Raw genomic sequence first — 26,403 nt, 5'->3', positions numbered from 1 at the left:
TACATCTTCCAACATTGGCTTTATTAGGTTCAACGTAATTTAGCATTTTACAACGGCATTCTAAGACATGGGACCAGACCATTGGACGTGGTTGCGATCTCTGATTGTGTAACTCTTTATGGCCAACAGGAATGCACCAGAGACCGAACCTTTTTAAAAAATATCCTCACTTTGTTTGTATTTTCTTGTCTGACAGTCCTATAATCCTAAAAAAAACTCCTAAGAAAACACACAATGAATGACAATGCACATCAATGCGAAGATGGAGTTTAAGGCCATTTGAAGGGTCACAATTATGCTTTTTTATTTATTTATTTTTTACACCAAATATAAATGTTTTAAAGCCATCAGTTCGGATTTTATTAAATATGTCACTAAACTAACGCACTATTCTAATTGGTTTATATATATATATATATATAGTCTTGCCAATGCTGTCACACTTCATTTGTGTGCTTCCAATAACATTTTCCCGCACAGAAACTCACGTGCGCACAGTTGTGTAGGAGGGGGACTTGTTTCAGTGAGGGCCCGGGACGGCAGAGGAAAGCCTGCGAGCAGCTTCTTGTTGGGGCTTTTCCTAACGCTAGAAAAATATATTTATATACTGTGTACTGGAATGTAAGAGAGCAGAACCTTGGCTAATAAGATGCTCAAACACGAGCATTAGAGGATTGGTACTCACCAATAGTCAATGAAGCTTTTTCATATATTTGATCCAGGGTTAGCGGTTCAGAAAGAGATTAATTGATTATGTGAGCAAAGTCCCTTCCTCTCTCTCTGTGGGGGGATTCTGGCAACAGAGATCCCAGTAGCCCCCCCCCCCCCCCCCAGGAAATTAGTCGAGCTGCCAGTTGTTTGGCGCGTGAAACGCCAGGCGACAAAACACACCTCCTTTGACTGTCAGCTTTAAATTGGAAAAACAAAACAAAGACGAGGTACCCGTCTCTCACGGACTACGTGCGACTGGCAAAGCGTGTACAGTTGCAAGCGCGCGCGTGTGCGAGCAGCAGGTGGGCCAGCTGTGACTGACACACGTGGCTAAGTGCGCTGACAGCCGAGGGACCGCAGAGGAAGAAAGAGGTGGAGCCGGATGGAGAGGCGAAGAGGAGGGGAGACGGATGGAGATTTGACAGATTCGAGGTGTCTTGGGGGGGTAATGACGGGACGGGGTAAGTTGGAGTGAGTGTTTGCGAGATGAGATGTGAAGGTGTGGGTGTTGCCGACCGGCCGGTTAAACTGTCGCGCTTTGACGCATTTCTAATAAAACTCAAAACGACATCCGAAGCGGGACCACGTGGTCTCCTCACAGACTCAGATCCGCCTCCATCAATTTGCTACATCAGTCTTTAAAAGGAGGCTCTGGCGCTCACTCTGGAGGAGCACGACTGTGTGTGTCATTGATACATGCAAGACTGGACTAATGGTTGTTAAACACAAAGAGATGATTATTGAATCACAACACAAGAGGAAAACCTGTTGGAGCTTTGCAGCACATGATAAAGATGTTATTGCAAAATTAGCACGGAAATGACTCCAACACTTTATTTTAAACCCACAGATCTTTAATTTGCAATTATATAACATGACATTAGAGAAAAGCAGCAAATCCTCACATTTAAGGATCCAGTGTATCTTTTGCCATTTCAGTTTGATAATTATGACCAATTATCAAAACTGTTGCTTTATCAATCAATTGACTAATAGTGCAGCTAAAAAATAAAAAATAAAAAAACGACGTCAACGCACTATAGTGTAGTTGTAAACCGTTATCAGGATATTTCAAGTGTTTATTAATGTATTTTTTTCAACAATTACAACTTGGCATCTATAAACTGACTATGAACAGATAATGAATGAATAAACAATGTTTTTGTCCCCCAGAGAGCACGGACAAGCTGGTTTTTTAAAATGTCCCAGAGTGTATGTATCTTGTTGACATAAAAAAAAAAAAGTATATCATCAGTTTATGTTCTAGCTTTCGGCCCATTTAATTATCTGATTTAATGTGAACCCTCAAATAGCCGTGCCGGCCGGGCTGTAGTTGTTACATTTTGAATCAACATGAAGTGTGGTGTTTTTTTCTTTACTATACTTATTAAAACCCTGGAGTACATGGCCCGACAGCAGTTACCATTTCTAAACCTGAATGAGCCGTTTGTGTTTATAAACAGTTAATAAACGCCTAATGTCACACTAGCATTTGTTCACGTGTGTCGTCATATATCAGTCGTTCATTAACTGTTTATACACCAGTCATAATTAAATTAGTAATGAATTAGTTAGTGTTTTATAAACCATTTATTAAATGTTTATGTACGGCTTCTGAATGCTCAATAGTGGGGCTAAAATAAGGCGTTGCCAAATGAAAAACACCCAAATATGCGACCCCTAGGAGTCTCTGATGCTCTCTCTCTGTTCTATGTGTTGCTACAGTATTTGCTGCATTCCTCAGCTACCGCGTGGTGAACGCACCCTGTCCGTATGAACTGCAGTCGCACTGCATCGGAGAACTCGCCACACGCAAACACACAGTGGTCCGGCACCGGGCAGGCTGACCGAACGCAAAACGGGAACAAATCAAGGCCAGGTATGACCAAGAGGCACAGGTGAGCAGGGGGGCAGTGGGGGGTTAAAGGTTCACGAATCAAAAACGCACCAACAACCACAAACAAGCAGGAGGAGCCGGGTTTAGTTTAAGACTCCCGTGTTTTGTTGAATCAGTTCAGACTCCTTCTCGTTTGCCGTGCACACGAAACCAATAAGCATGAAGGACGGGGACGACGAAGCAAACCAGCGCATGGAGTCGTGGGTTATGATGTCATATATGCGATGGTGGGACATCAGGAGCCGTTTCGGGGGGGCAGGTGCTACATCCTCCATATGGCACACACGAGCAGCAAAAACGAGCAGCAAAAACAAGCTTAAGACGGGACATGTAGAGCAGCCCGGGCCCCAACAACACACCGACTCTTTACCTCCGTGAAGACCCGGGTCAGTTTTAACCTCTTTTCAGGACAAACGTGGGGAACCAAAATAAATTTGTTAAAACTAATGCATACAAACATAAAGAGAGACTCGGTGGAGAAAGGAGGAGAAGGAACAGTGTCTGTCTCTGTGTAACCGCACACTTGTTATCGAGGTGGAATAAGGTGAACACGCGAATAGTAGCTCTTCCTCCTCTGTCTTCTTCTCAAAAGTTCCAACAACATGTGAGGATTCTTAGTCCACTGTGGGGTGTGAGGGGGGGGGGGGGGGACAAAACAATAACAAAAAGTAAACATCATCAGCAGTTCTGACGAGACCTTCATTTTAACTTCCGTGGTAAGCGTGGGTTGAGGGCGGTGGGTGGAGAGGGAGGCCCGGCGAGCACCTCCCCCTCTCACAGGCGTTTCTGGGCGATGAGCGAGCCCACCACGACGCCGGTCACCAGCGTCACCCCCGCCAGCAGCCACTTCTTGAAGCTCTCCTGAGACCTCCTGCTCTCCGCCGCCGCGTCCTGCCCGAAGATCTCGGCGAAGCGCTCCTAGCAGACGAGAAAAAAAGAAAGGGTTAACACCAGAGTAGTCAAATCTGAAAAAACACACGCATACACACACTCTTCCCAAAAGTCCCCGTTCAGAAACAAAAGGTCTCAGGTTTAGAGGGCCAGGTAGAGTCCCTTCTGTAAAGGTTTCCGGGCCTCAAACGAGCAGAGGTTTGCTGAGCCACCCGCAGCTGGGTCTCCGTATGACTGTCACAAGCCACACGCTCACATGGGGAACTTTCCGTCCACCGCAGCAAAAACACAGGCGAGGAGAAAGCCCCAAAAAGCCATCTGCATCGACGCTGTGCACCAGGGACAACAAGATCTCGTCATTCAAACGTTTGGACCCGTTCAACGCAGCAGCTTCTGCTCCCCTCCCCATCACACTGTTGCTGCTGACATTCTTTCCCACCGTCATCCTCGGATTCGCAGAGGCCCACATTGCCGCCCACTGAAATCATTTCCTGGAAATGAGCCGCAGAGCACGCGCAGTTTCGATGCCCGGCCACGAGGAGGCGCCAGTCAGGCTCCAAAAACCTCATGTGGAAACCGGATCAGCTGAGCTGGACCTGACCCACTGAGTCACTGCTCATGCTGTCCTCATCTCAACAAATCACTTAACATTGTTTGGGGGGCTAACGCTCTTTCTTAAGAGGACATCATCTTAACAAATGTGGAAGTGACTAATTCGGATGTCTGATTCTGAGTCAGGAGGTCGTATCGTGGTGGTGGTGGAGGTGTGGGGGGGGGGCTGTTACTGGAAGAAAGCAGACAGAAGTAGAGAGTGAAATGACGGAGTAATCAGTGAATCACAGAAAGAATGCGGGAGGGGGAGGGGTGGGACTCCAATTCGACTAATCCAGAGATCGTAACTCCTCACCCTGACTGAACCACACGGTGATCCATCATCAAATCAGCCCTGAATTCACTACAGCATCGAGTAAATACGGGGCCCAGCCTCCATCTTAATCCAGCGGAGCTAGAAATTTAAATGCTTGCGTATGCATAATACATATATCTTTAAAAACATATCGAGGAAGCAGCCAAAAATAAAAGAGGAGAAACGTGAAGCAAAAATGCCAAACAGTCTCTGGTTACAGGTCACAGCTAAGAGGCTCTGCGTTTCTTTGCCACACAAAGAGTAAACTGAATATCTTGCGGCTTCAACTGATGGTTGAGTTTAAAGATGGCCCCTGGGCTCTAGGAAATTATAAGATACATTTTCATTTTTTCTTGACAAACCGAGTGATTAATCTGGAAAACAATCTGCTTTGTTGCAGCCACACAGAGAATGCTAGTAACGCCGTTATAAATACATCGATAAATATCGGCTCAGGGAATAACCGCATCACCTCCAATATGATGCGGCAGCAATGTTACCATCACTGTGACCAATGACGCCTGGTGTGGCTCTGTGTACGAAGCTTCACACTGAGGATCACCACGGTGATCTGGTATCAACATGTCAGTGCAGGGGACTGTTGTGATGGCCTGTAGGCCACCTGAACTAGTCAGAGGTAGAAAGAAAGACGGGGAGGAGCGAGGAAGCGTCATTCCAAGAGTTTTAAGTCACTCGGACTTCTGTTTAACGACACAAACTGTGGAGTCTAGTTTCTCTGGTGACATCATCAACACCACCGCTGGACCAAAACTGAACAATGAAACTGAACAATGAAACTGACTGCTCCCTCAGTCACCGCTCAACGACAATGTGACTACATAGTTAGCTGGTTACTAAGGGGGCGGGGCGTATTTATTCATTTGATTCTTCGCCATGTTGCAATTTGATGCAGAGGAGGGCTTCAGGGGAACGGAATCTTTGGCTTTTGCGGCTAATATTTCTAAGAACATGCAGGGTGTGAATGTGCTGGTGGAAGATAAGGGAGGGGGAGGGGGGGGGGGGGGCTCACTTCTTTGACTCGCTACGGCCTCGACCAGAGACTGGTTTTCAGCTCAATGTGTGTCATCACCACAGAAACGTATGTCAGTCTGTAATGATGATGATGTTGCTGAACAAAATGTCCAAGTATCATGAACTTTTGCTTGCCACAGAGTTTATTTCCTGCAGTAATAATAATAATAATGATGATGGCTTTTTGTTGATGCCAACTTCCGGGATTGGCCTCCGAAAATACGTCATCCGCACAGCGCTCTTATTTATTCACTGCCATGGTGTTGTTTCCTAAAGCTGTCCCTGCTCTTTGGATCTGAAGGGGGGCCGAGCTGCTCTCACAGTAGCTCTGTTCATTCATGGCTCAGCTCTAAATAAACACACATCTACAGTAAACTGCATCCTGTAGAGACTCCGTGAGCAAACAATCCACAGGAGCTTTTACATTTGTGAGCCGGGTCACATTTCCCGGTCAATGAGTAAGATCTGAGGAATGTGTCAATATGTAACAGGGTTCAAATGCAGGAGCACGTTTGGAAGTTTCTCTGGAGGCCACTGTGCCTCTCATGGGAGGGTTCACTCAAGGAGAGGATCTCACCTTCAACCCACCTCATTCCTCTCCCCTACTGAACAGAAAGGCCTCGTTGTTAACTGAGGAATCTCTCTCTGCTCGGGAGTCAGCTGCCAAAGGAGGAGTAAACATTTGTCTTCGTCCTCCTCCTTCGGACAGCACATGTCCGTCTCCAGAAAGGATAAACTGGCCCTCCCTGCTCGCCGTAAAACCAGAATGAACTATAGGAGTTACTCATGATGCACACGGCAACAGTGTTGACACTGAATGTTATGTTCCGTCATTATGATGAACACCCACACGGAACTTTATTTTGAGTCGATCTCAGAAACGCCGTCCTGCAGCTGGAAATACTCACCGGAGCAGCTGAAAATAGTGCCCAACAAAATCCCCCTTTCCTCCTGTTTGACTCATGTTTGTTAATAACTACGGTGCCCAGCTGTTCTGGGAAATTACATTATATTATTTGTGGCTTTTAAGGGTCTTTAGTAGGAACCAACTAAACTATCAATATAACACAGACAGCAACATGGACGGATACACAGGAGTCTAAGTGGGCCAAAACAGACCACAGAGTGTAACAAGAGGCTGGGTGGAAATATGCACAGGGGCAAAGTTGCTCTTAAGCACCACGATGACTCAGCAGCATCCAAGTTAAAGGTGGAATCGGCCACAGGGGATTGATGAATAGCACTACAGTAAGTAATGACATAATGCGATTACACGGTACATCATGAAATATGAGCCAATGTTTTACTGTGGCTTCTTTCGATCTCAAATTAAAAAGGGTCAGTCCGACTACTGGTCGTCCCTTTCTGTGACATCTTCCATGACAAGGCTGGAGGAATGTGGGTGTAGAGAACAGACCAGAGCACCTTGTGATGGTGACCGACACCTTTAAGACAGACATGTCAAGACATGTTGTCCTTCAAGCGGGCTGTAAACATATAATGAAACAATGTGTACTGAATGTGTGGTAGTGCCAAGAGATGCAAAGGAAAGAGCTCCCTCCAACGCTGTAGGAAGCTGACCTGTCTGTGTCGTATAGGTTATGAACGGTTAAAGCAGACCGACAAAGATCCGATACTGTTCATTGCTCTCTTTTCTGACGTTAATATTCTAATTATTTAATACAAATTGGTAAAGCAGCTTCAATCATTAACTGTAGCTTTAAGGTTGTTTGAGGACTATTTTCAGCTGTGGATGAACACACATTTGGTGCTCTCGTGAGGGGCCCTCTGTTTGATTCCTTCCCCAGCATTACCAGTCAGCTCACTGTGCACATGTCAGGTTTGATGTGCTCCATCTCCCCTCGTCCCACCCGGCAGGTAAACCCAGTCTTTATCTACTCTCTCCCTCTTCCCTTTCACTCCGCTCCCAGAGGAAATCAGGTGCTCGGCGGCCTGCAGAGCGCTTTCAGGCCTCGGCTCATTTTTTCAGTTGTTTTTTTTGGCTTGGTCTAACTTTCTCTTTCTTCGTTAGCCGCGGAGGAAAAAGAATAAGGATGAGGGGAGGATTAGGTCATGAAAGCAAAAGGTTTGGATATAAAGAGGGAGGGGGGGGGGCACAGGGAAGGAGATCCTGCAGTCAGTTGCCACGGCTACTGGAAAGCTGCTGATTAGTGTGTGTGATGTGTGCGTCTGGGCTTGTAGGTCCATCTCCGTGGCTGATATATGGCCCAGTGCTACATGTGGAGAAAGCAGCATTTTAACGATCATTAGCAGCAGCTTCCTATTCATCAGCTCAGACTTGTCGGTTGCTCCGGTGTTGCACCATAACAAGCTGCTACACTCAAATCCCCTGATGGCGAAAGCCTCTGACCACGACACACACACACACACACACACACACACAGATTAATACATCACATCCTTTTCAGGTAAAAATCAGGTTGGAGATGAATTGATATTCAATAACTTGGGGACACTTTGAGGAAGCACATTGTGTTCATTTTAGCAATCGTATGTGCAATCGTGACATCAGGCTGAACGTCTGTATCAGCATGTTTGAGCAGAGACAGACACATCTGTTCATCTCCTTCAGTGTTTGAGAACATCAAAATGACCAGAAGTTGACACACCACAACATTTCCAGTGATTGGTAGTAATTATAACTGTTTAACAACTGGTCCGCTGACAGAATTAGTCAACAGATGTTTTGGTAATTGACGAATTTACATCATTTATCAAGTAAAAATTCCAAATATTTTCTGGTTCCAGATTCTTGAGTATGAGGGTCTTTACATTATTGTAGAAGTTTTAAGTTACTCTACCCAGATCTGTTCCTAATCGACCCGGTTCTGGTGATTCTACCCAGATCCAAAGGGGTAGGAGACCGTTACAGGAGGGTTTCTGATGCGTCTCTGTAGTGTGTAGCCTAATAGACACAATCAAATCTTTACCGTGTAAACGATTAGGTTAGAGTGACGTTATTGTCAGAATTGTGTCAATCTTCGTTATGGTGCAATAAAAATATACTTAGAAGCAAAACCACTATCAGTCAGGCGTGACTGAGAACTTGCGATTGGCTTTTCACACAGCGATCTACAACGACTATGTATTGCAAAGAAGAACACGCATTAGTGTGTAATAATAATGTTCAGCTGTTATCAAGTTTCTTTTTAAACTGGGAGAGTCTCTGTGTGCAACATCTAACCTATCAGCTCGCTTTCAACAGACAAGGGCGGCTTTCTAGCGACCCGTCGGAGCACAGGACGTCCCGGCCACGCTCAACTCAGACATGGTGTCCGTGACCAAACGGTGCCGGCGCTACACAGGAAGCTGAAGCTCCCGTTCACATGCAGAGAAGATTCCAGAGGGTTCTCAGTGTTGGAAACCGGAAACGTCTCTCAGTGATAGAAAGCTGACAAAGGTATTTTCCCCTGCACTCTCACATATAAGGGCCGCTTTGTGTGTGTGTGTGTGTGTGTGTGAGAGAGGCAACACCTCCCTTTGAATAGCTAAGAGTTGAAAAAAACAATCTAGATCAACCAGTCCGATCCAGAGAGAGAATTCTCTGTACTTATGTTACGACGGGGCGTTTTCTGTACCAGCGCAATTGCATAAATGACCAGAATGTGATGAGTCACCATAAAGGCCACATCCGCACAGTCAGTCAATGAACGGCCAAGGAATGTAAGAAAAGGCTGGGTTTATTTGCTGTCTCTTTTTCACTGAATCTAAGTCACACTAGCAGAGACTGTAAATATTTGATAGAATACTGTAGAACAATTTATTTGTTAAGCCTAAAGTTGTCTTAACTGAAGACAGTATTATAGAAAAGCTGTTTTAAAGAATCCCAAAAGTGATCTGGCAAATGTCTGAGCACATGTGGTTCGGTAGGAAATGGAAAGCAGGACCACAGTTCAAGAGTTCACCCAAAGCCTGAAGATCCCCGAGGAGTGACATGAAGAAGAACAAGCTGCTCTTAATATTCAAGATATCAGCTGTAGTTGAGCAACATTTCCTAGCGAGTTGCAACACTCGGGATGTGTACACGTAAACACCACACGGCCTGTTGGTGTTTATTGAGTAAAGTCACTGTTGCATCCGTGTGACTGATGGAGTGCGATCTACAGCGAACACGGTGACTTCACATGAGAGCGCGTGTAAAGGTCCAAGTACAGTGAGTGGATGAGGTGTGAGTGCTGTGACCTCTGCCTTACATCCAGACAAACAGTCCACGAGTGGATCACAAGATCACAGCGACTCGGCGAGATCAAAAGGAACGGCAGATAAGCTTCCTCAGACACAGCGCAGTAACAAAATGTAAATTGTCAAGCTGAAGGACAGACTGTATTTGAGATGATATATTCAACACTTACAAACACGTCAATGGTCTTTCTGGAGGATAAATATTGTTGTTAATATATAGATATTGTTGTATTCAGACTCTGTGCTCTGGCACTTATCTTCAGCTCAGCTGCTTCCTGTCTGTTGTGATCATCTTTGGGATACCTCTAAAACCTGATTGGGGGCCGCCTGTGTCCAAATAATTGGAAGTGATATAGAAAGGCACATACTTGCGTGTATAAAGTTCCGAAAATTGCCAAAAAAACGAGCTTTGAAGTCATAGAGACTCGGGGCATGTTGACCTGAGCAACGGTAGGAAACCATTTCTAAAGCATGGAATGTCCCCAGAAGCAAAGTCCAATACTGTGAAAAGGGTGATGTTTGGGACCACCAGAACTCCTCACAGAGCTGGACTTACCTGGACACTTGTCTCTGAATAGCCAACTTCCTTTTATGGACAAAAAAGGACGGCCAATTGTGTCGGTGGAGGAAGAGAACCCCCACTTTTATCATTCTATTTTGTTTATTCATTATATATTAATTTAAAGCGCCATCCAACTGTTTGAGAAGCCTTTCAAAAGTAATATTTCAGTGTTCATGTTGTTGACCATCTTCATTATCGTTGCCATACGCAACAATGCGGTTAGAATTTAGATCAGGCTCCATCTATGGCATGCTAACTTTGGATTACTAACTTGGGAAATCTTTGAGTTTGGACAGTTTTTTTAGAAAATTATCTATCCATAGATCGGTTAGTTTTTTTTTCCTAAATACAGCTAAACATGTTTCTGTCATACCTAAAACCCTATACGTCATCCTAAACTGAGACAAGATAGGATTTCAGACGTTTGGAAGTTTCTGAAATGAGGTCTCTGGTGCACAAAGCTTGTAGAGACTGTTCACCACGGTGGAATTGCTGCCAAAAGTGCTTCTACAAAAGGTCCTGAATAAAGGCTCTAAATACTTCTGTAAATGAGAAACCTGCTTTGGCTTTAAGGCAGAAAGCAGCAGTGGTTTTATTTAGTTTTTAGCTGGAGCCCCAAACGTTGGTGAGAGATTGGTACGGGCCAACGATTGAAAAGAGATGGACATTTCAAATGCAGTTTGAAAGGGTAAACTGTGGAGATATCAATGTTCAAAGATAAAAAGCTACGCCTGCAAATGTGAGGGCGTAGGTTTGAAGGTGTATAACATCAGGAGACTATAAGCCAGAGGTTAGTCAGTTGACCTTGATAAAACATACATGGCTGAGAACATAAAGAGGTCCCGATCAAGAGCACACTGAGCTGGGAACACAGGTAGACTTGTGTTGGTCCCAACACATCCTCAGTTCGGTTCAGTAGAACAATGCAAAATAATGATCTTACAGTTTACATGCAGCACAACTTCATAACCCTCACGCTTATCAAGAGTGTCATCCCAATCACATGATTAGAATTACTGTGTTCACTTATCACCAATAGTGCGTCTATCAGTCTATTTTCGTGGCCTGGTGGTGCCATGATGTCAGTTTCAATCTTTACGCCACAGAATCTGAGGTCAGTTGGGGAAAAAGGTCCACAATGTGAGCGATTGTTCCTCCCTCCTTATCAATGTCCTCATCTCCACGAGTTCCATCACTTCCTGCTCCTCCTCGAGGCCTTCTGGCCCTTTATCATCCGTTACACAATCGCCGAGGCGTTTTCAGCAACAAGGGAAGTCGGGCCAGCTGCCAAAGATCCTGTGTGACCAGGAAAGGTAGGAATTTGCGGTAGAGCTAAGCGGAGAAAACCCTCGGCACAGTGGCGGCTTACAGCTCAGGCATTTAACTGATGCCCTTTAATGAGCAAGTAGGGGAAGTCCTGGTTCAAGGTTTCTACTTCAGCAAGTGACAAGAGCAGACGCCGGGTAATACTTAGGGGAGTCAGGCTCAATCAAAAAAAGACGAAAAAGATGACAAATGAGAGGAAAACATGTACATTATACATACACTTGCTGATGCCTGAAGAGGAGCGCAGCTATTCAAACCGTGTCGCTTGAAATGTGCATGTTTCATATGGCATAAGTTCTTCTTCCACTGCTTGTGTGGCTATTTCATATGTAAGCTTTAGTCTGTATAAACAGGGCTCTTTATGCACTGGACGTTGTTTCCCTCTACTTATTTTTACGACGCACTGCTAGGAACAAGAAGACATGACATTTTAAAACAAAAAGCCGACAGGCAGCAACTCCAAGTAAAAAAAGAAAAAAGGAACTTAAGTGTCAGCTTTGAAACAAGTTCAGAGAAAGTGGTTTGATTATAACTCGTCAACCTTTCCTTGTTCTTCCTCTGCACGGGGCTCATGGAGACCTGGAGTAACCTGCTCTGGCAAGTTGTCGTCCATCAGTCATTCACACTTGTGCTCACTTCACATTCTTGGCTAGAACGCCACCACCTCAAGCATGAGAGCAATGCTGGTTGAGGGGTAGGTGGGGGGGGGGGGGACTGAACTGGTTTGAATCTTGATGAATCGTGTCCACGCGGAAAGGAAGCAAGTGGAAAATGAGGAAATTGAATCATTAAACGTCCTCTCGTTTGTGCCAGCATCGGTGCGTCTCGATGGCTTCTTTTGGACCGTGGAGCCGTCTCTGTGCGTGTGCACGTGTGTCGAGCCGCCGGTGACACCATGAATTAAAGAGGAGATTAATGAGTCAGGACACGGCGGCTCAGACTCCAATCTGTTCCCTGCCCCGCTCTGGGGGCCATCTCTCTCTCCACAAAGCCCCATTCTGTCAGCAAACACACACACACACACACACACACACACACACACACACACACACACACACACACACACACACACACACACACACACACACACACACACACACACACACACACACACACACACACACACACACACACACACACACACACACACACACACACACACACACACACACACACACACACACACACACACAGCGCTGAGGCACAGCGGGAAGGCCATGGACTCAGGACTGTGTGTTCCTACCTCTGGCGGAGAGAGCGCACATGTTTAGGGGAGCGTAAACACGGAGAGGGGGAACCGGAGAGAGGTCGCTGAAGCAATGACGACGGGGGGGGGGGGGGGGGGGGGGGGTTCTCTCTTCTACGGTACAACCGTCCACCCTGTAGGCCATCACCCCACCCACACACCTCACCATGACCCTGATACCTGCCATCGGTCCGGGTGATGGAGACACAAGTTAAGAGGAGGAAACAGGGAGACTGAGACAGGGAGGGAGAAGGAGAAATGAGACTGAACTAGAACAAAAGCAGGAGGGTGAAGCAGAGGCTGACGAAAACAACAGGAAACTGAAAAAGGGGGGAAGTCAGGTGAGGCTCAGTGACAGATTTCCTTGAAACTACACTTCCCTTTATTTTCATAAAGTTTGACAACATGAAAGAAGCCAATTCCCCAGAATCACTTCAGTGCAGATGAGTATCTGTGGGCCCTTTCTATTATCTCCTCTCTCTTATTGCAGAGCCACCGAGGATATCTCTTGACTTTATTGCTTTACCCCCTAGGCCAAAAAAAAGAAAGAAAAAAGTGATGAATATAATGATGATGGCAACGACGCTCTTTATCATCATTTAGTCCTCGCACTCTACAAGGCCGGGCGCCGCATTACCATGAAATACTCATCAACCCTCTCCATCCATTCCTCAGATCGAGTATTTTAATACATGCCATGAGACTCGCTAATCCCATGATATGCCTCATAATCTGATCACAGATATGAGCACGGAGAGAGAAAACAGAGAGGCGAGAGCAGCCGGGGAAGAGCCGGGATGAAATGCAATCAGAGAGGAGAGGGATGCAGGCGGATGCTCGGGCTTTGCTGCGAGAAGACAGAAGACGGGGGAGAAAAGAATTAAAACGAATGCGTCGCAGGAGGGATGTGGGCTGGAGCAGAGACGTAAAAAAAAAAAAAAAAACCGAGGGGGCACGCAGACAGGAGAGGGGAGGAGAGGAAGATGGAAGGAGAGGGGGGGGGGAGTATACTCGTGACCTGATTTCAACACTAAGCCTCAGAGAAGTGGAGCAGCACGTAGGCAACTGAACGCAGCGTCTTCGCTCGCCCAGCCGTTCGGCTCGCACGTAGAAATGTGCAGCACACGCTCGCTTGCAGTGTAAGCCGTTCAACCCACAAACCCTCGTCCTCATCGAGCTGAGTCACTGCCCTCGTCTTCCTCTCCATCTAACAGGGCACTGCGGTGGTAGTCTGGTGTCTACCAGTCTGCCGAACGCCACCTTGACGGCTCCACGCTCTGCAGTGTGCGGGCACTACAGACGAGCATCTATTACACAGCTGGATGTCTGTCCCGTATACATCAACAGCGTCTGGGTATGGAGCATACGGCCGCCTCGCTGCTGTGACACCAGTGTGTGTTTCTAAATGAGGATCTATTGCAGTCTAAATGCAGCAAATAGTCGACGTTAGAGGCTGCATTGAAGTCTCACTGATGTGTTCGTGAGATGCTCCGGGACTGCAGGTCTTGACTATTACATGGCCAACTGATGTTCTGACAGAAGGCGCGCGCACACACACACACACACACACACACACACACACACACACACACACACACACACACACACACACACACACACACACACACACACACACACACACACACACACACACACACACACACACACACACACACACACACACACACACACACACACACACACACACACACACACACACACACACACACACACCAGTTCTTTAACAACTATCACAAAGAAGTGATTTCAAATTCCCCCAAACATCTGTCCACATCTAAAGTTTTGTTGTGTGTGTGTTTGTTCTAATGCCCTATCTAAAATGGAGCAAAAGGCAGATGGAATGATCCTGCAGGAATGGTACAGCCCTGCTTTCCCCCCAAACGTGAGCACATAACCGCCTCCTGCAACCACGCAGGAATGGTTTGGCCAAGTCCCTCTCCTTAAAATGGCAAACAAGAGTCTCTACATCTTCTCGTACTCACATAAACCCACACACCTGAAAAACATGCGACACGTCCCTGATGTTCTTGTCGTGGAGCTGGAGGCGACTAAATCATGCAATCTGTTTGCTGTCGTTATCAAGCTGGGACTCTGACACACAACGTTGGGTCTGAACACGCGCGCGCACACACACACACACACACGCGCACACACACACACACACGACAGACCTCACACATCATGAAATACTAATGTCTGAGCTTGAGCACACGCATACAAAAACAATGAGACCCGTCCACGGCTGAGCTGCTGCATTCACATGAAACCATCCAGAGAGCGGTCTGCATGGAACCGCCCACCACACAGAGGCGTTTATTGACGCCTCTCGAACAAAAGTGCAAAAAAGGTTTTTAGGAGCATTGTCTACATTTGTGTGTGGACTCTATGTGTGTCACAAAATCGAGACAATGGCAATGACGCTTCAATCGATGGCTTGCTCTACAAAGCGACGACACACCTGTCGGGTAAAACTAAAAAGCCAGTAAGGCAAATTCCTGTGTGTGTGTGTGTGTGTGTGTGGCCACAGGTCCTTTGTTTGAGGTAGTCACATGACCAGTCTGACTTGGAGCTGTCCCCTCCCCTCTGCTGCGCGCCACCATACAATAGAATGCTCGAATGTATGAGACAACAACAACAACAACAACAACAACCACCACCCTGCGCCGTGTGATGACAAACAAACACACGATCGGCTCACTGAAACTTTGTCCGATGAGCTAAAAAACACCGTCCTTAAAACAAAACCCAGAAAGACGAAAAAACACACATCCCTCCAAATTAGCCACACGTGAGCCGTTAATAGGAGCCGATAAAGGGAGGAGGAGGAGGATGGGACAGAGAGAGTCAAAGTGGGATGATGAAGGGAAAGATGAAGGGACGGCGGAGGCAGCTGCACGGGTGGGGGTGGGGGTGGAGGTCTATGGAGCGGGGATCAAGTCAGAGGGGATCGATAGCGCCGACGATGTTTGTGATAAACAAACTGACATGGGGAGAAAAAGAAAAAACACACTGGAACAAGGGCACGCGGGGTTAACGGCGAGATTGACGAGGCGTGCGGCCGCACGTCTGCTCTGTAATATGTTTGGCCACTGCAGTCTGTGAAGGTGGCTGTAGAGAGGGAGGAGGGAGAGGGGAGGAAGGGCAGACAAGGGTGGAAATGAAGGAGCTCAGAAAATGATGAATAGGAGGAGGAGGAGGAGGAAGGGACGTACAGATAGAAAAATAAGGGACAAAAATCAATCGGTGGCAGTGGGAGGGGTGCACGTATGGAGGATGAAGGGTGGGGGGTGAGGAGGAGAGGGAGAGATGGAGGCGGGCCAGATAGGTCCCATGGGTGAGATTTCCTGCTCCTCTCCGGTAGGGTAGTCTGACAGACGACTCTGTGGATCCTATGTGCATGTTAATTACAGAGAGAGTAAGTCTGTCAAGGAGAAAGCACAAAGGAAGCTCAGGTGCTTCCCTAGTCAAAGCAAGTCAATGGCCTCACCCGCCACGGGTCTTTCATTACAGCCTCAGTGTCCAACCTACTTTACAGAACAGCCAGCCTGCATACGTTCACAATCACACAGACAGATAAACATGTTGTCTCTTTGCTTCTGTCAACAACTCCCATGAAAAGAAGGCCAAAACAAACACTATGCGAGTCCATCTCTCAATATTATCCAACTTCCCCCTAATCACTACTTATGTGGATGTCACCCCCCCAAAAAAACCTCATCATCTTTCAGTTATGGATATATCGTTTCATTTATTTATCCTTTTGTTTCATTCATCAAAAAAAAAAAAAAAAAAGTAATTTCTATAAATAGCTGGACGCTGCAGTTTCTATTAAACGTCCCTTAAAAATAAGTAAATTGTGAATTTGTTGGGGTCTACTTCTAGCCGTGGATGGATATGCGTTTGGTGCTCTGGTCTTACCAGCAGCAGGACGGTGTATGGTGGGACTGAACATAAGCTACAGTGTGTTCATGGTAAAGAAGGAACATGTCAGACAGAATCACTGATGCATTTTGGGTTTCTTTATCGTTTTTGGACAACGGAGCTCTATGGCACAGGTTGTTCTGATTGGTTGTTTCTTGAGGTTTGTTGACAATGAGGCAGTAGAGGATGTCACCAGACCTCATCCTATAGGTGCTGGAGCTGAACATGGTACATGTGTACTGTATACAGCCATAAGTGACAGAGGTGGTAGAGAAACAGACCTTCACTGCTTGAGGACATTTCTCTTGTAGTTAACTTTTGCTTCACCTTACAGAGACCGTCGACAGCACAACTGGGATAATGGGCTCTTTTTTTTCTCCCTTGCTTCTGTACTGAAAACCCCCCCCCCCCCCCCAGCTCCAGCCAAGCTTCCCCAGACCGTGGCAGTGTGCTGCCTCTAAATTAGTTTAGCCTTTATTAGTCTGTCAAAGAGAGAGGAAAAAACAAAACATTGTTTCCCCCAGTAGCAGGCGGAGATATTATTCATCTATAATTGGTAATAACCCCGTACCCCCACCCTGAGGCGGCTCAATCTCCACTGAGTAATCACTGCCATCGCTCGCTCCGGTGGAAACGGCGTTATTAGGTCGGTGGCACTGTCTCTACCTCTGCTGCCTGCCAAGGTTTATTATCTGACAATATATGGCTTTGCTCGTGCGCTTCTTTTAACACCACATGCTGTGGAGGGAGAGTCGGGGCCGTTGAGCATATTCATCTCACATCCCCAACTATTGTCAAATATCCTCCGGAATGAGCTCCGGCGGGATCATTGAGGCTTTATCCGGTTTTCATTATCCGACAGCGAGGTTTGCTCTGTTGTGTAAAACACCTTTCACTTTTAACTCTCGCCTCGCCTCTTCCCCCAAGTTCAAAAGGACTGCCTTTTTATATGTATATAAACTAGTGCTGGGTGTTGGTGCTCGACCAAAATAACCCAGTACCAAGAGCTATCGAAACTCCTCCAGTCACAGATCTAGACAGAAGTCACCATTTGTATGGTGTCGTGACGCAAAACTGAATTTAATGCGATGCAGCAGCTACAACCCAAACAGTCGGGTTGGCAGCTCGAGATGCCACCAAAACGTTGGAAAGTATGGCTACACCACACGGCTTATGATGAGAATATATTTGTGGTGGCAGTTTACGCAACGGAACGCTTCCATTCACATGTATCGAATGAAGTAAAAAAATAAAAAAAGAGAAGTGTATCAAATTAAGTTCTTTATTGGCATCGGTATCACATTAAGGGTACCGGTATTATCGTCCTTTTGTGACGCTACCCAGCCTTAGTAAAAATGCAGAATTTGGTTGATTAAGTAATTAATACTTTCATTTAGTTTCATTGAAAACCGTCCATTATAATTTCACAGAGCCAATGGTGACGTACTAATTAATGTTTTGATTAATCGCTCAGACAAATGTCAGTACATAAAGCTCCCACAGCCTCAGGAGACAAAGTCAAATAGCTTGTTTAATCGAACCAAAAACAGAGAATGTTTGACTAAAATGTTTTTGTCAATCTACTCATCAAGTCATTGTCTGAGCTGTAGAATTGTCTTGACTACAGCTTCCCTCATACGCTGTTGGTTTGTGAATGCAATGCTGTCCTGGAGTCTCTTCTTAAGTGTCAGATTACGGAGCTCAGACAACCACAAATACACACCTCTGAGCTCAGATCAACTAATTATGCCAGCACCTGTGACTTCACCTCGATTGATTTTCATCATCCATTCATGCCATATTGTCTACCAGCATACAAACAGTCCCGTCATTCCCGCTCTACTTTCTCCTTCTTAACAGGAGACATTAAGATATTTGTGAAGCAACAATGAAAAAAAAAGAGACCGCGAGACAGAGGGATCTAGCAACCGAAGTGAAAGTGACCTTGCCGCTGCTCAGAGCAGACTAATATTTCATCAGCTAGCACTCACAGCTAGCACTCAGGTTCCCACATCTGCCGTGCTTCATCCCTCTGAGGAAGCGTCGGGGGAGGGAGGGAAGGAAGGAAGAAAGAAAGGGGGAAATAAAAGACAGAGGGAAGGAAAAACAACAAAAGTCTCATGTGGGCTTTTCTCAAGAGCGGAGCTCGACTTTGAACAGAATAAGCACATAAAAAGAGAGAACGTAATGATATTGTGAGGGGGGAGGGAATAGAGCGATGGGAAGAAATGATACAACTGTAACGGTAAAACCACCTACTAAATTCTGTATTTTAGTTTGCCACAGCAGCGGGACACACATCGACCTCTCTCTCTCTCTCTCTCTCTCTCTCTCTCTCTCTCTCTCTCTCTCTCTCTCTCTCTCTCTCTCTCTCTCTCTCTCTCTCTCTCTCTCTCTCTTCTCCTCTCTCTCTCTCTCTCCTCTCTCTCTCTCTCTCTCTCTCTTCTCTCTCTCTCTCTCTCTCTCTCTCTCTCTCTCTCTCTCTGTGCTCAAAAAACGGAATAAAAGTGAGATTGTACAAAGCTTAGCAGTAAAGGAAGTGGCATCATGTGCTCAGGATGATGTTAGCCAACCGCAGGAGAAGTGAAACCGCACCAGCGGATACTCTCAACACGTCGATCCATTCAGCATTTCAGACAAAGTCGCTCACTTCTCTAAGTCAAGGCTGCACCGACATCAGAGACACTAACCACAAGCAACGGCAGCGTTACCAACTGGTGTCGTTAGTCTGACTTGTTGCTGAGCAAACAGTCTATGAAAGATATGTGTGTGTCTGTGTGTGTCTGGATGATTTTAACTCCATGAGATCATAGTGATCGATGCACTGCGTTGACGACAGCGGTGGTAAAAATATTTACGAGTGGTCGGGATGAGAAACTAGATGAACCATTAGACCAGCCTCTTCACGGTTGATCGATCCTCACCCTGAATGCTGTACGCTCACTCTACACACTGCTGTTTAGGTTACGGGACAATTCATACCAACACATTCTCTGAAGCTGAACTTTGTGGTTGCTTGTAAACCAAAGCACAGAAAGGACACATTCCAATTGTTGCGGTCATGGTGGCACTACATGGGACAAGTCACCAAAGTCATTGGGATTCACCCTCTGGGGAACGTGAGCGTCGGCACCAACTTTCATAGCGATCCATCCGGGACGTGCTGAACCAAACTGGGGGGGACTGACAGACGTACAGCACAACGTTGCCCAAGAAATTATGTTAGCGTGGCTAAAAACATACACAGGAGTGAATTTATGAGACCAGACCTCCAGTAGCTGGTGGGAAGGATGCTGCAGCATCCCTTCAACTACCGACATCAATATGTTGCATGATTTGGCCTTCACTATCCTGTCACCGGATTCCAAACCCACATCCCGCTCTCCTGTGTGTTATCTCCACAGTCCACCGCTGAAATAAATGAACAGATTCTAGGTCTGCCGCTGCGTCTGCCCAATGAGATTTTTCATCTCGGTGTGTCAGTTTCCATAGGATCGAACTTCGACCTGGCGTTATGCAGCGCTGCAGCAAATATAACCAGCCCCTCCCCTCACCCCCCTGTCCTTCATGCCATCAAATGGCCGGCACAAAGGAAAAGAGCTGACCTCAACTGTACAGGAGGTGTTTGCGAGGGCGCGTGCACAAACACACACTGGGATTGTCGGTACCAGGACAGCCCACTTTCCAGCTAAACCCAGAGAAAAAAAAAGGAGCTTTCATCTGCATGCAGCTGCCTTGGTGAAGAACATAAGAGAGGAGAGGGGGGAAAATAATGTACACATAGTGGAAGAAGAGGGGAAAAGCAACAAAGCACAGAGCCAATCAACTGACCAGAGCAAAACAAAGGGCTATCTGTGAAAGCCCCGGACCTCATCCCACCCTGTGATGAGAGAACTTCGATCCCTAGGCAGGCCGGCTGCAAACAGCCACAAAGCCCTGATGCAGCCCGTTAAGCTCCCACTTCGATCCAGCCCATTGAGCTCCGTGCTGCTGATCAATTAGAGAACAGCTGAACCAGCTGCTGACCACACAAAGATTTTGTTTTTAAGCACAGATGGGTTTTTTTAATAGCACGAGTGTGCTGCCTGTTATCTAGGTCTGTTATATCTAATCTTTAGTCTTTTCTCCTCCGCTGGTCAAAGGGTCAACCCCAATTCTGTGTCATGTCACAATCTCACGGAGGCCGATGCAGTCAAAATGCTAGCGTGCTGGCTTATCTGGCCCACAAGTCTCAACATGTAGGATGGAATAAAATCTACGCTCTGGATGTTCTTTTGTCCATGAGACGACTGTATCTCCAATGAGACAGTGTTACTGGAGGCCAGGCAGAGCTGACCAACTGGCCCGTGATCGGGGCTCAACTATAAGGATTGCCCGGGGCAAGTTAAGACGTGTCCCACGTCGGGACTAGTGTATCTAGCAACTCACTGGCCCAGTAAAACAATTAAACACTGTTTCTTCTGTAGCTAAGGAGTGAGCCGTCTTGCTTCCTTTGCCATGAATAAACATGAAGATCAAACATGGCAATTAACTTGAGTCATTTTGTTAACCGCTAATAAATGAAACTATTTGTATAGGGGCAAGTCAAAATTGACTTCTGACCCACTTTCCCGATTAAGCACCCAGCATCATACCACAAGCACCGAAACACACTTCTCTCTGTTCGTGTGTGTGTGTGTGTGTGTGTGTGAGAGAGACTCACCCATCCTCCCTGGTTCTGGATCCAGGGCTGAATGTGGTTGTCCAGGTAGACCGTCATCCACTCGATGATGCGGCCCACCAGCGGACTCATCTCCTTCTCCACGCACTCCACGCACAGCGCCCCGCCGAAGGCGAAGAGCCCCACGATGCGGCCCCAGTTGACCCCGTCCCGGAACACCTCGTCCATCACGTTCTCGAAGCTCTGGTAGGCCGTGGCCGGCGTGATGTGCAGCTGGTTGTGCAGATCGCTGAAGGCCCGGGCGTATCGCAGCTCGAACTCGTTGGCCGAGTCCCGGAGGGCCTCCTTCACCGCGTCCAGGCTCGTCGTCGACGGCAACCGTTGCTGTCGTAGCGGGGACGCCGGCGGGGTCCCGGGACTCGTGCCATTGAAAGTCCCGTTGGCGTGCGTCGCTACCCGCTGTTCCTCACCCGACCCTGCCTCCCCCCCGTCAGTCCTGTTGGGAGGCTGTGAGATCCCCATGTGGTTGAGGGGATAGTTCCTCTGGGAGAGTTTATAGTTTATGTAGAAGACCACCAGTTCTCTGTTCTGAGACATGTTGCCTTTCAAGATGCGTTTTGCTTTTGGTCACTCCGGTCCGTCTCTGCTCCTCTCTTGGTCGAGCCTCGCTGTGTTAAGAGTGAACACACGCTGTGCCAGGCTTCTCACCTGCTCAGACCACCATGGTCAGCTGATATCCAGAGGACACTTGGGGGGTGAAAACCAAAACCTACACAAGGCTGACAAATCAGCTCAGGCCCTGTAGAGAGACAACAATGAAAGGTCAAAGTCTGGATAGCTTATAAGCACACTGTCATTACATATGTGTGGGTGTGTGGGTGTGTGTGAGAGAGAAAAGAGGAGTGCGCGGGGATGGCTGTAGACTTTCAAATTAAATTTGGACAGGTAGGGTCAAAGTGCATCTCTCTCATTGGGCTGTTACATATGGAACAGATGGCAATGATATTAATGAGACAATCGTAGAGCAAATGCGTGTGTGTGAGAGAGAGAGAGAGAGAGAGAGAGAGAGAGAGAGAGAGAGAGAGTCTGGCTTGAGGGGACCACGCAGACAGTCGCCATCTCCCATTCAGTGACCTCTGACCTTCAGACGGAGCTTTCAGGCACCTTGTTTGATCCTGTCAGACTCACGCACGTCCTTGAATCTCGATACAAAACCGACTTCTCCGCTGATATAACCAGCATCTAACGGGTCATCATCTCATTAGCAGTGTTGGGATGTTGCTACATTCTGGGTTAAATACTGGTCTGTTTTAGTATGAACTCACAGGTTGTATTATTTATATTTATATATATATATATATATATATATATATATATATATCATTATAAGATTGCTATCACCTTACTGTAGATGTTGGCTGCCACTGCTAGTCTGCTGAACTATAAGTGTATAATGACAATAAAGATAAACTACTTTGCTTACAGTGCCAGTGAGCCTGATGCAGTGAACTCTTAATGAACTCAAAAGTCGGAAACTCTATTGGCAAACGTACAATGTCTTGAGGAAATCTGTGTTTAGCATTGACGCATGAAGCTACAGCCTTGTGTATGTTGCGTGACGTATGAAAGGGTTAAAGGCAGGTTGTTTGGTACATTTGTCAAACACAGAAGGTACTACTATTGTTCAAATGTAAGAGTCATGATGGTGAAATAAAGCATTATATTTATATGCAGATACATTCATAGTACAACTGCAAAGTCAATTAACCGCAGAGTCGATTGACAGAAAATTGAATCGGCAACTCGCTATGTTAATTGAATAAGAAAATAATTGTTAGTTGCAGCCCTGATTCTCAGGCTGAAAAAGACAATAAAAAAGGATGCACTAATGTTACCTTTGGTTAATGATCATGATGAAGGAAACACACCTAACATTAGTGCTGCGATGTATTGTACAAATGTACTTCCATCTAGATGTGTGTCACTGTCCTGCAGCCAGTAAACAGAAAGACTGAAACAAAAGACAACCTGACAGAGCAGCTGTCTGAAAAGACCTTCCCTCATCTCCTGCTGTCACTAGTCCGTTAAGTGGAGCATACCTGCGCTCAAACACACGTGGGAGGACCATGACCTGCAGGTGATCCCGAACATGTAAAGGAACCCGACCTTTCCTACAACAATAAGTGGTTGGACCTAATCATTAGTGTATGAGGCGGACGGAAGGGGAGCTCCATGCAAATAGTGCTGGTGGCATTTCATAATACACTCTCTTCCTACGCAATGGACGCGCGCCACAGGCTCTCCTGGGAAAACAAGCAAAGTGCTGGAGTTTCATCGAGCTCCCAAAAACAACTTGTTACAAACACACGTTCAGCGGAGTATTTTGGACATAATCCGTAATAAAAAACAAACAAACTAGGAAGTACGCAGCCTGTTCCAGCAGATAAAGAGCCACAGGGCAGCAGTGTTTACAATGGCCACATGGTCCCCAGCTACCAGCACGTGGCTCGGGTTTTAATAGCCCAGCGCTAATGTAAACACCACACGGCTCCTACGGGAACACTCGACGAGTCGCCACGATGTGTTGCACCCGAATGCAACATTCGGGACGACAACAACACGCTCAAATATTAACTCGTACAGAGCCGTGTTTATGTTTATGACGGTGGAATCTGGACTCTCCACTGACGGATACACGGATAGTGCGCACACTCCGTCCTGGTTGTGTGAGCCCATATGTGTTTCTATCTAATCAATCCCCAGATTAAAACACGAATTCACATCTTGGTCGCTAATATGAAGACTTTATGAGATAAATAAATAAATAAATAGGAAAATAAATATGAGTACTAACATGAGCGTCTTACCAGCAGTACTGAATAAAATGGGGTTACTCTCCTCGGATCGTTCCCCCCAGTCTCCCTCTGTGAAAACGTCCCGAATCTGTCCGTGCAAAAGCTGTCAAAATCCAAGAATGTAATTCCGTGTGTGCATGTGTGTACGCATCTCCTCCTACGTCTTCACTCCCTCTCCGCTCTCTGCATGCCCAGCCCACTATTACGTAATACGACGCCTTCGGAGTTGACTGTTGGTTCACGATCATATGCCGATTAATCGTTCACGCTGGCCTTTAAACCCTTATGACTACGCTTCTGAGAAACCTCCATCTAGTCATATAACCCGAGACCAATGTGTAATGGTCCCTGCTCTCCACGGACACCTGACAAGCAGTGTGGGAGCAATGATAGAAACCGATGTAAATATCAACTATTTTCATTTACGTGTACATTACTGGTGCGGGATGTATGTGTGTCACTCTTTGTTCACTCTTTATCTGTGACAAAGCTTTTTTTTTAAAAATGACATTAACTAAACTACGTCAATGCTAAAGCACTTCTCTTGTCTAGGTCACTTTGTCCCTTTACTGCTTTTCAATAAATTCAACAAACATGTTATTTCCTAACCGAGGTATACTTTGCCAATTGTATTTCCGACCGGGAGGACGGGTTTAGCACGAGCCCCTGAAGGCAGCACAGGCCGTTCCCTTATCCTGTCATAAACACCGGGCTGAGACCTTTCATCACCTTTCATTCCGGCTGTAAATAGACTTCACCACAGCAGACATCATTACTAAACTAATTATGGAGCAAAGCGTTACCCACACACACCTCCGCCTATACAGCGACGCTGTAGCTACTGAAGAACATGTAGGCTTCTGAAGATGGATGTCACTGTCATACACTGAGAGCAGTCGCTAATTCGTAGACCGTAAACACGGAAAGGGGATTTACAGAAGAGAAATCACACACACTGCAGTTTGCGAGTGTACCTTGCGTTAAAAGTTAGATTTGAGGGGGAAAGCGAGACGGAAACACAATGATGGATCCGCATTCTTCCAAATCTGTCAACCTCCTTCCTCTACGTAGCAGGATTCAGAGAGGAAAACCCACCCTCTCCCGCAGTCTCTCGCTCACAATTTCGCCAACACACCGACCACAATCACGAGAATTACATTCGCAGCCGGACTAGAATCTCTTACTTGTAGGGTGGTCTCCATAAAATCATTTCTGGTGGCTCACAATCCTGACCCCGGCAGGAGAAATCCGATCCGTCATCACTAGCCCGTCTGGCTAAAACGCCGACGGAGACCTCCTAGTCCGCTACTGGCTGCCTGAGATCCGCCCACCGTCACGTTCCCTGCGTAACGTCACCGCTCCAGCCTGTTCGTTCTGGTAAATGCCAGCTTTATCCAGCATGGACAGAATGCTGAAAAAAATGCGTTTAGGAAGAAAAATGTGCTCCTCTCACCGGAGAGTGGTTCTCACGCGTCACTTCCAGACTTCACGTGAGAGCGAATATCTGGTCCGGCTGGCAGCAAGGAAGTCCCAGCTAGCTAGCGTTAGCGCTAACCGGTTTAAAGCGCTAACTGGTTCAAAGTGAGCTAGTTTGCGTGTCTTCTGACCCCTGCTACGTGAATTATGTTGATAGTTAAGTGCTACTGTCGCCTTCCCTCCTTATCTAGCTGCTGTGTTAAGGATTAGTAACATGGCGTTTTCCTTAACAGGGCTCCATGTAGCAGCTGTTGGGCCGCTTTCCGCTTTACTGGCTAAAACAAAGGATGGGAGAGGTCTCCATGGTAACCTTTGTTACCCCCAAAATGTAGCGCGCTTCAGGCCCACGACCAGTTTGAGCACAGCGCCCCCTGTGGACATGTTTATACTGAAACACTGGAAATCCCTGGAAAGAACCAGAAACACAAAATTGATTAATTGAAATTAAAAACGACTTGCTGTGTGAATAAATGTACGCACCGACTTTGTGCCGAAGCCCCTAAATAAGATCTTGGTGACACGTTGATTGCACGCAGGTGGACTTCATTTAACTAATTATGTGACTTCTGAAGATAACTGGTTGCACTCTATTTTATTTAGAAGCTTCATAAAAGGTGGAATTACATATACACTTCATTTTTTTTTTTTTTGTCATTTCACTTCCCGTCACCAATTTTGACTATTTTGTGTAGGTC

General features: G+C 46.4%; 1 protein-coding gene across 1 annotated transcript; it reads right to left on the bottom strand.

Moving 5' to 3' along the window:
• On the bottom strand, positions 1 to 25,598 carry bcl2l1 (BCL2 like 1). Its single transcript, XM_076095540.1, has 3 exons — positions 25,417 to 25,598; positions 21,420 to 22,176; positions 1 to 3,526 (listed from the first exon to the last, which is right to left on the bottom strand). Exons 2-3 carry the CDS (start codon positions 21,972 to 21,974, stop codon positions 3,383 to 3,385), a joined length of 699 nt encoding a protein of 232 aa, XP_075951655.1. The 5' UTR covers positions 21,975 to 22,176; positions 25,417 to 25,598; the 3' UTR covers positions 1 to 3,382.
• Positions 25,599 to 26,403: the final 805 nt, after the last annotated feature.

This window comes from Anarhichas minor, unplaced genomic scaffold (genome assembly GCF_050575085.1).
Source record: "Anarhichas minor isolate MPS153535 unplaced genomic scaffold, ASM5057508v1 ptg000020l, whole genome shotgun sequence".
Taxonomy (NCBI): domain Eukaryota; kingdom Metazoa; phylum Chordata; class Actinopteri; order Perciformes; family Anarhichadidae; genus Anarhichas; species Anarhichas minor.
The sequence above is the reverse complement of the archived record's forward strand: the minus strand, read 5'-3'. Positions and strand labels throughout refer to the sequence as shown.

Bases quoted from the DNA above. Each gene is read 5' to 3' on its own strand.
- bcl2l1 (XM_076095540.1), bottom strand. From the start codon at position 21,974: ATGTCTCAGAACAGAGAACTGGTGGTCTTCTACATAAACTATAAACTC. The intron at 3,527-21,419 runs GTGAGTCTCTCT...CTCGTCTGCTAG, and splicing joins TCCAGAACCAGGGAGGATGG to GAGCGCTTCGCCGAGATCTT.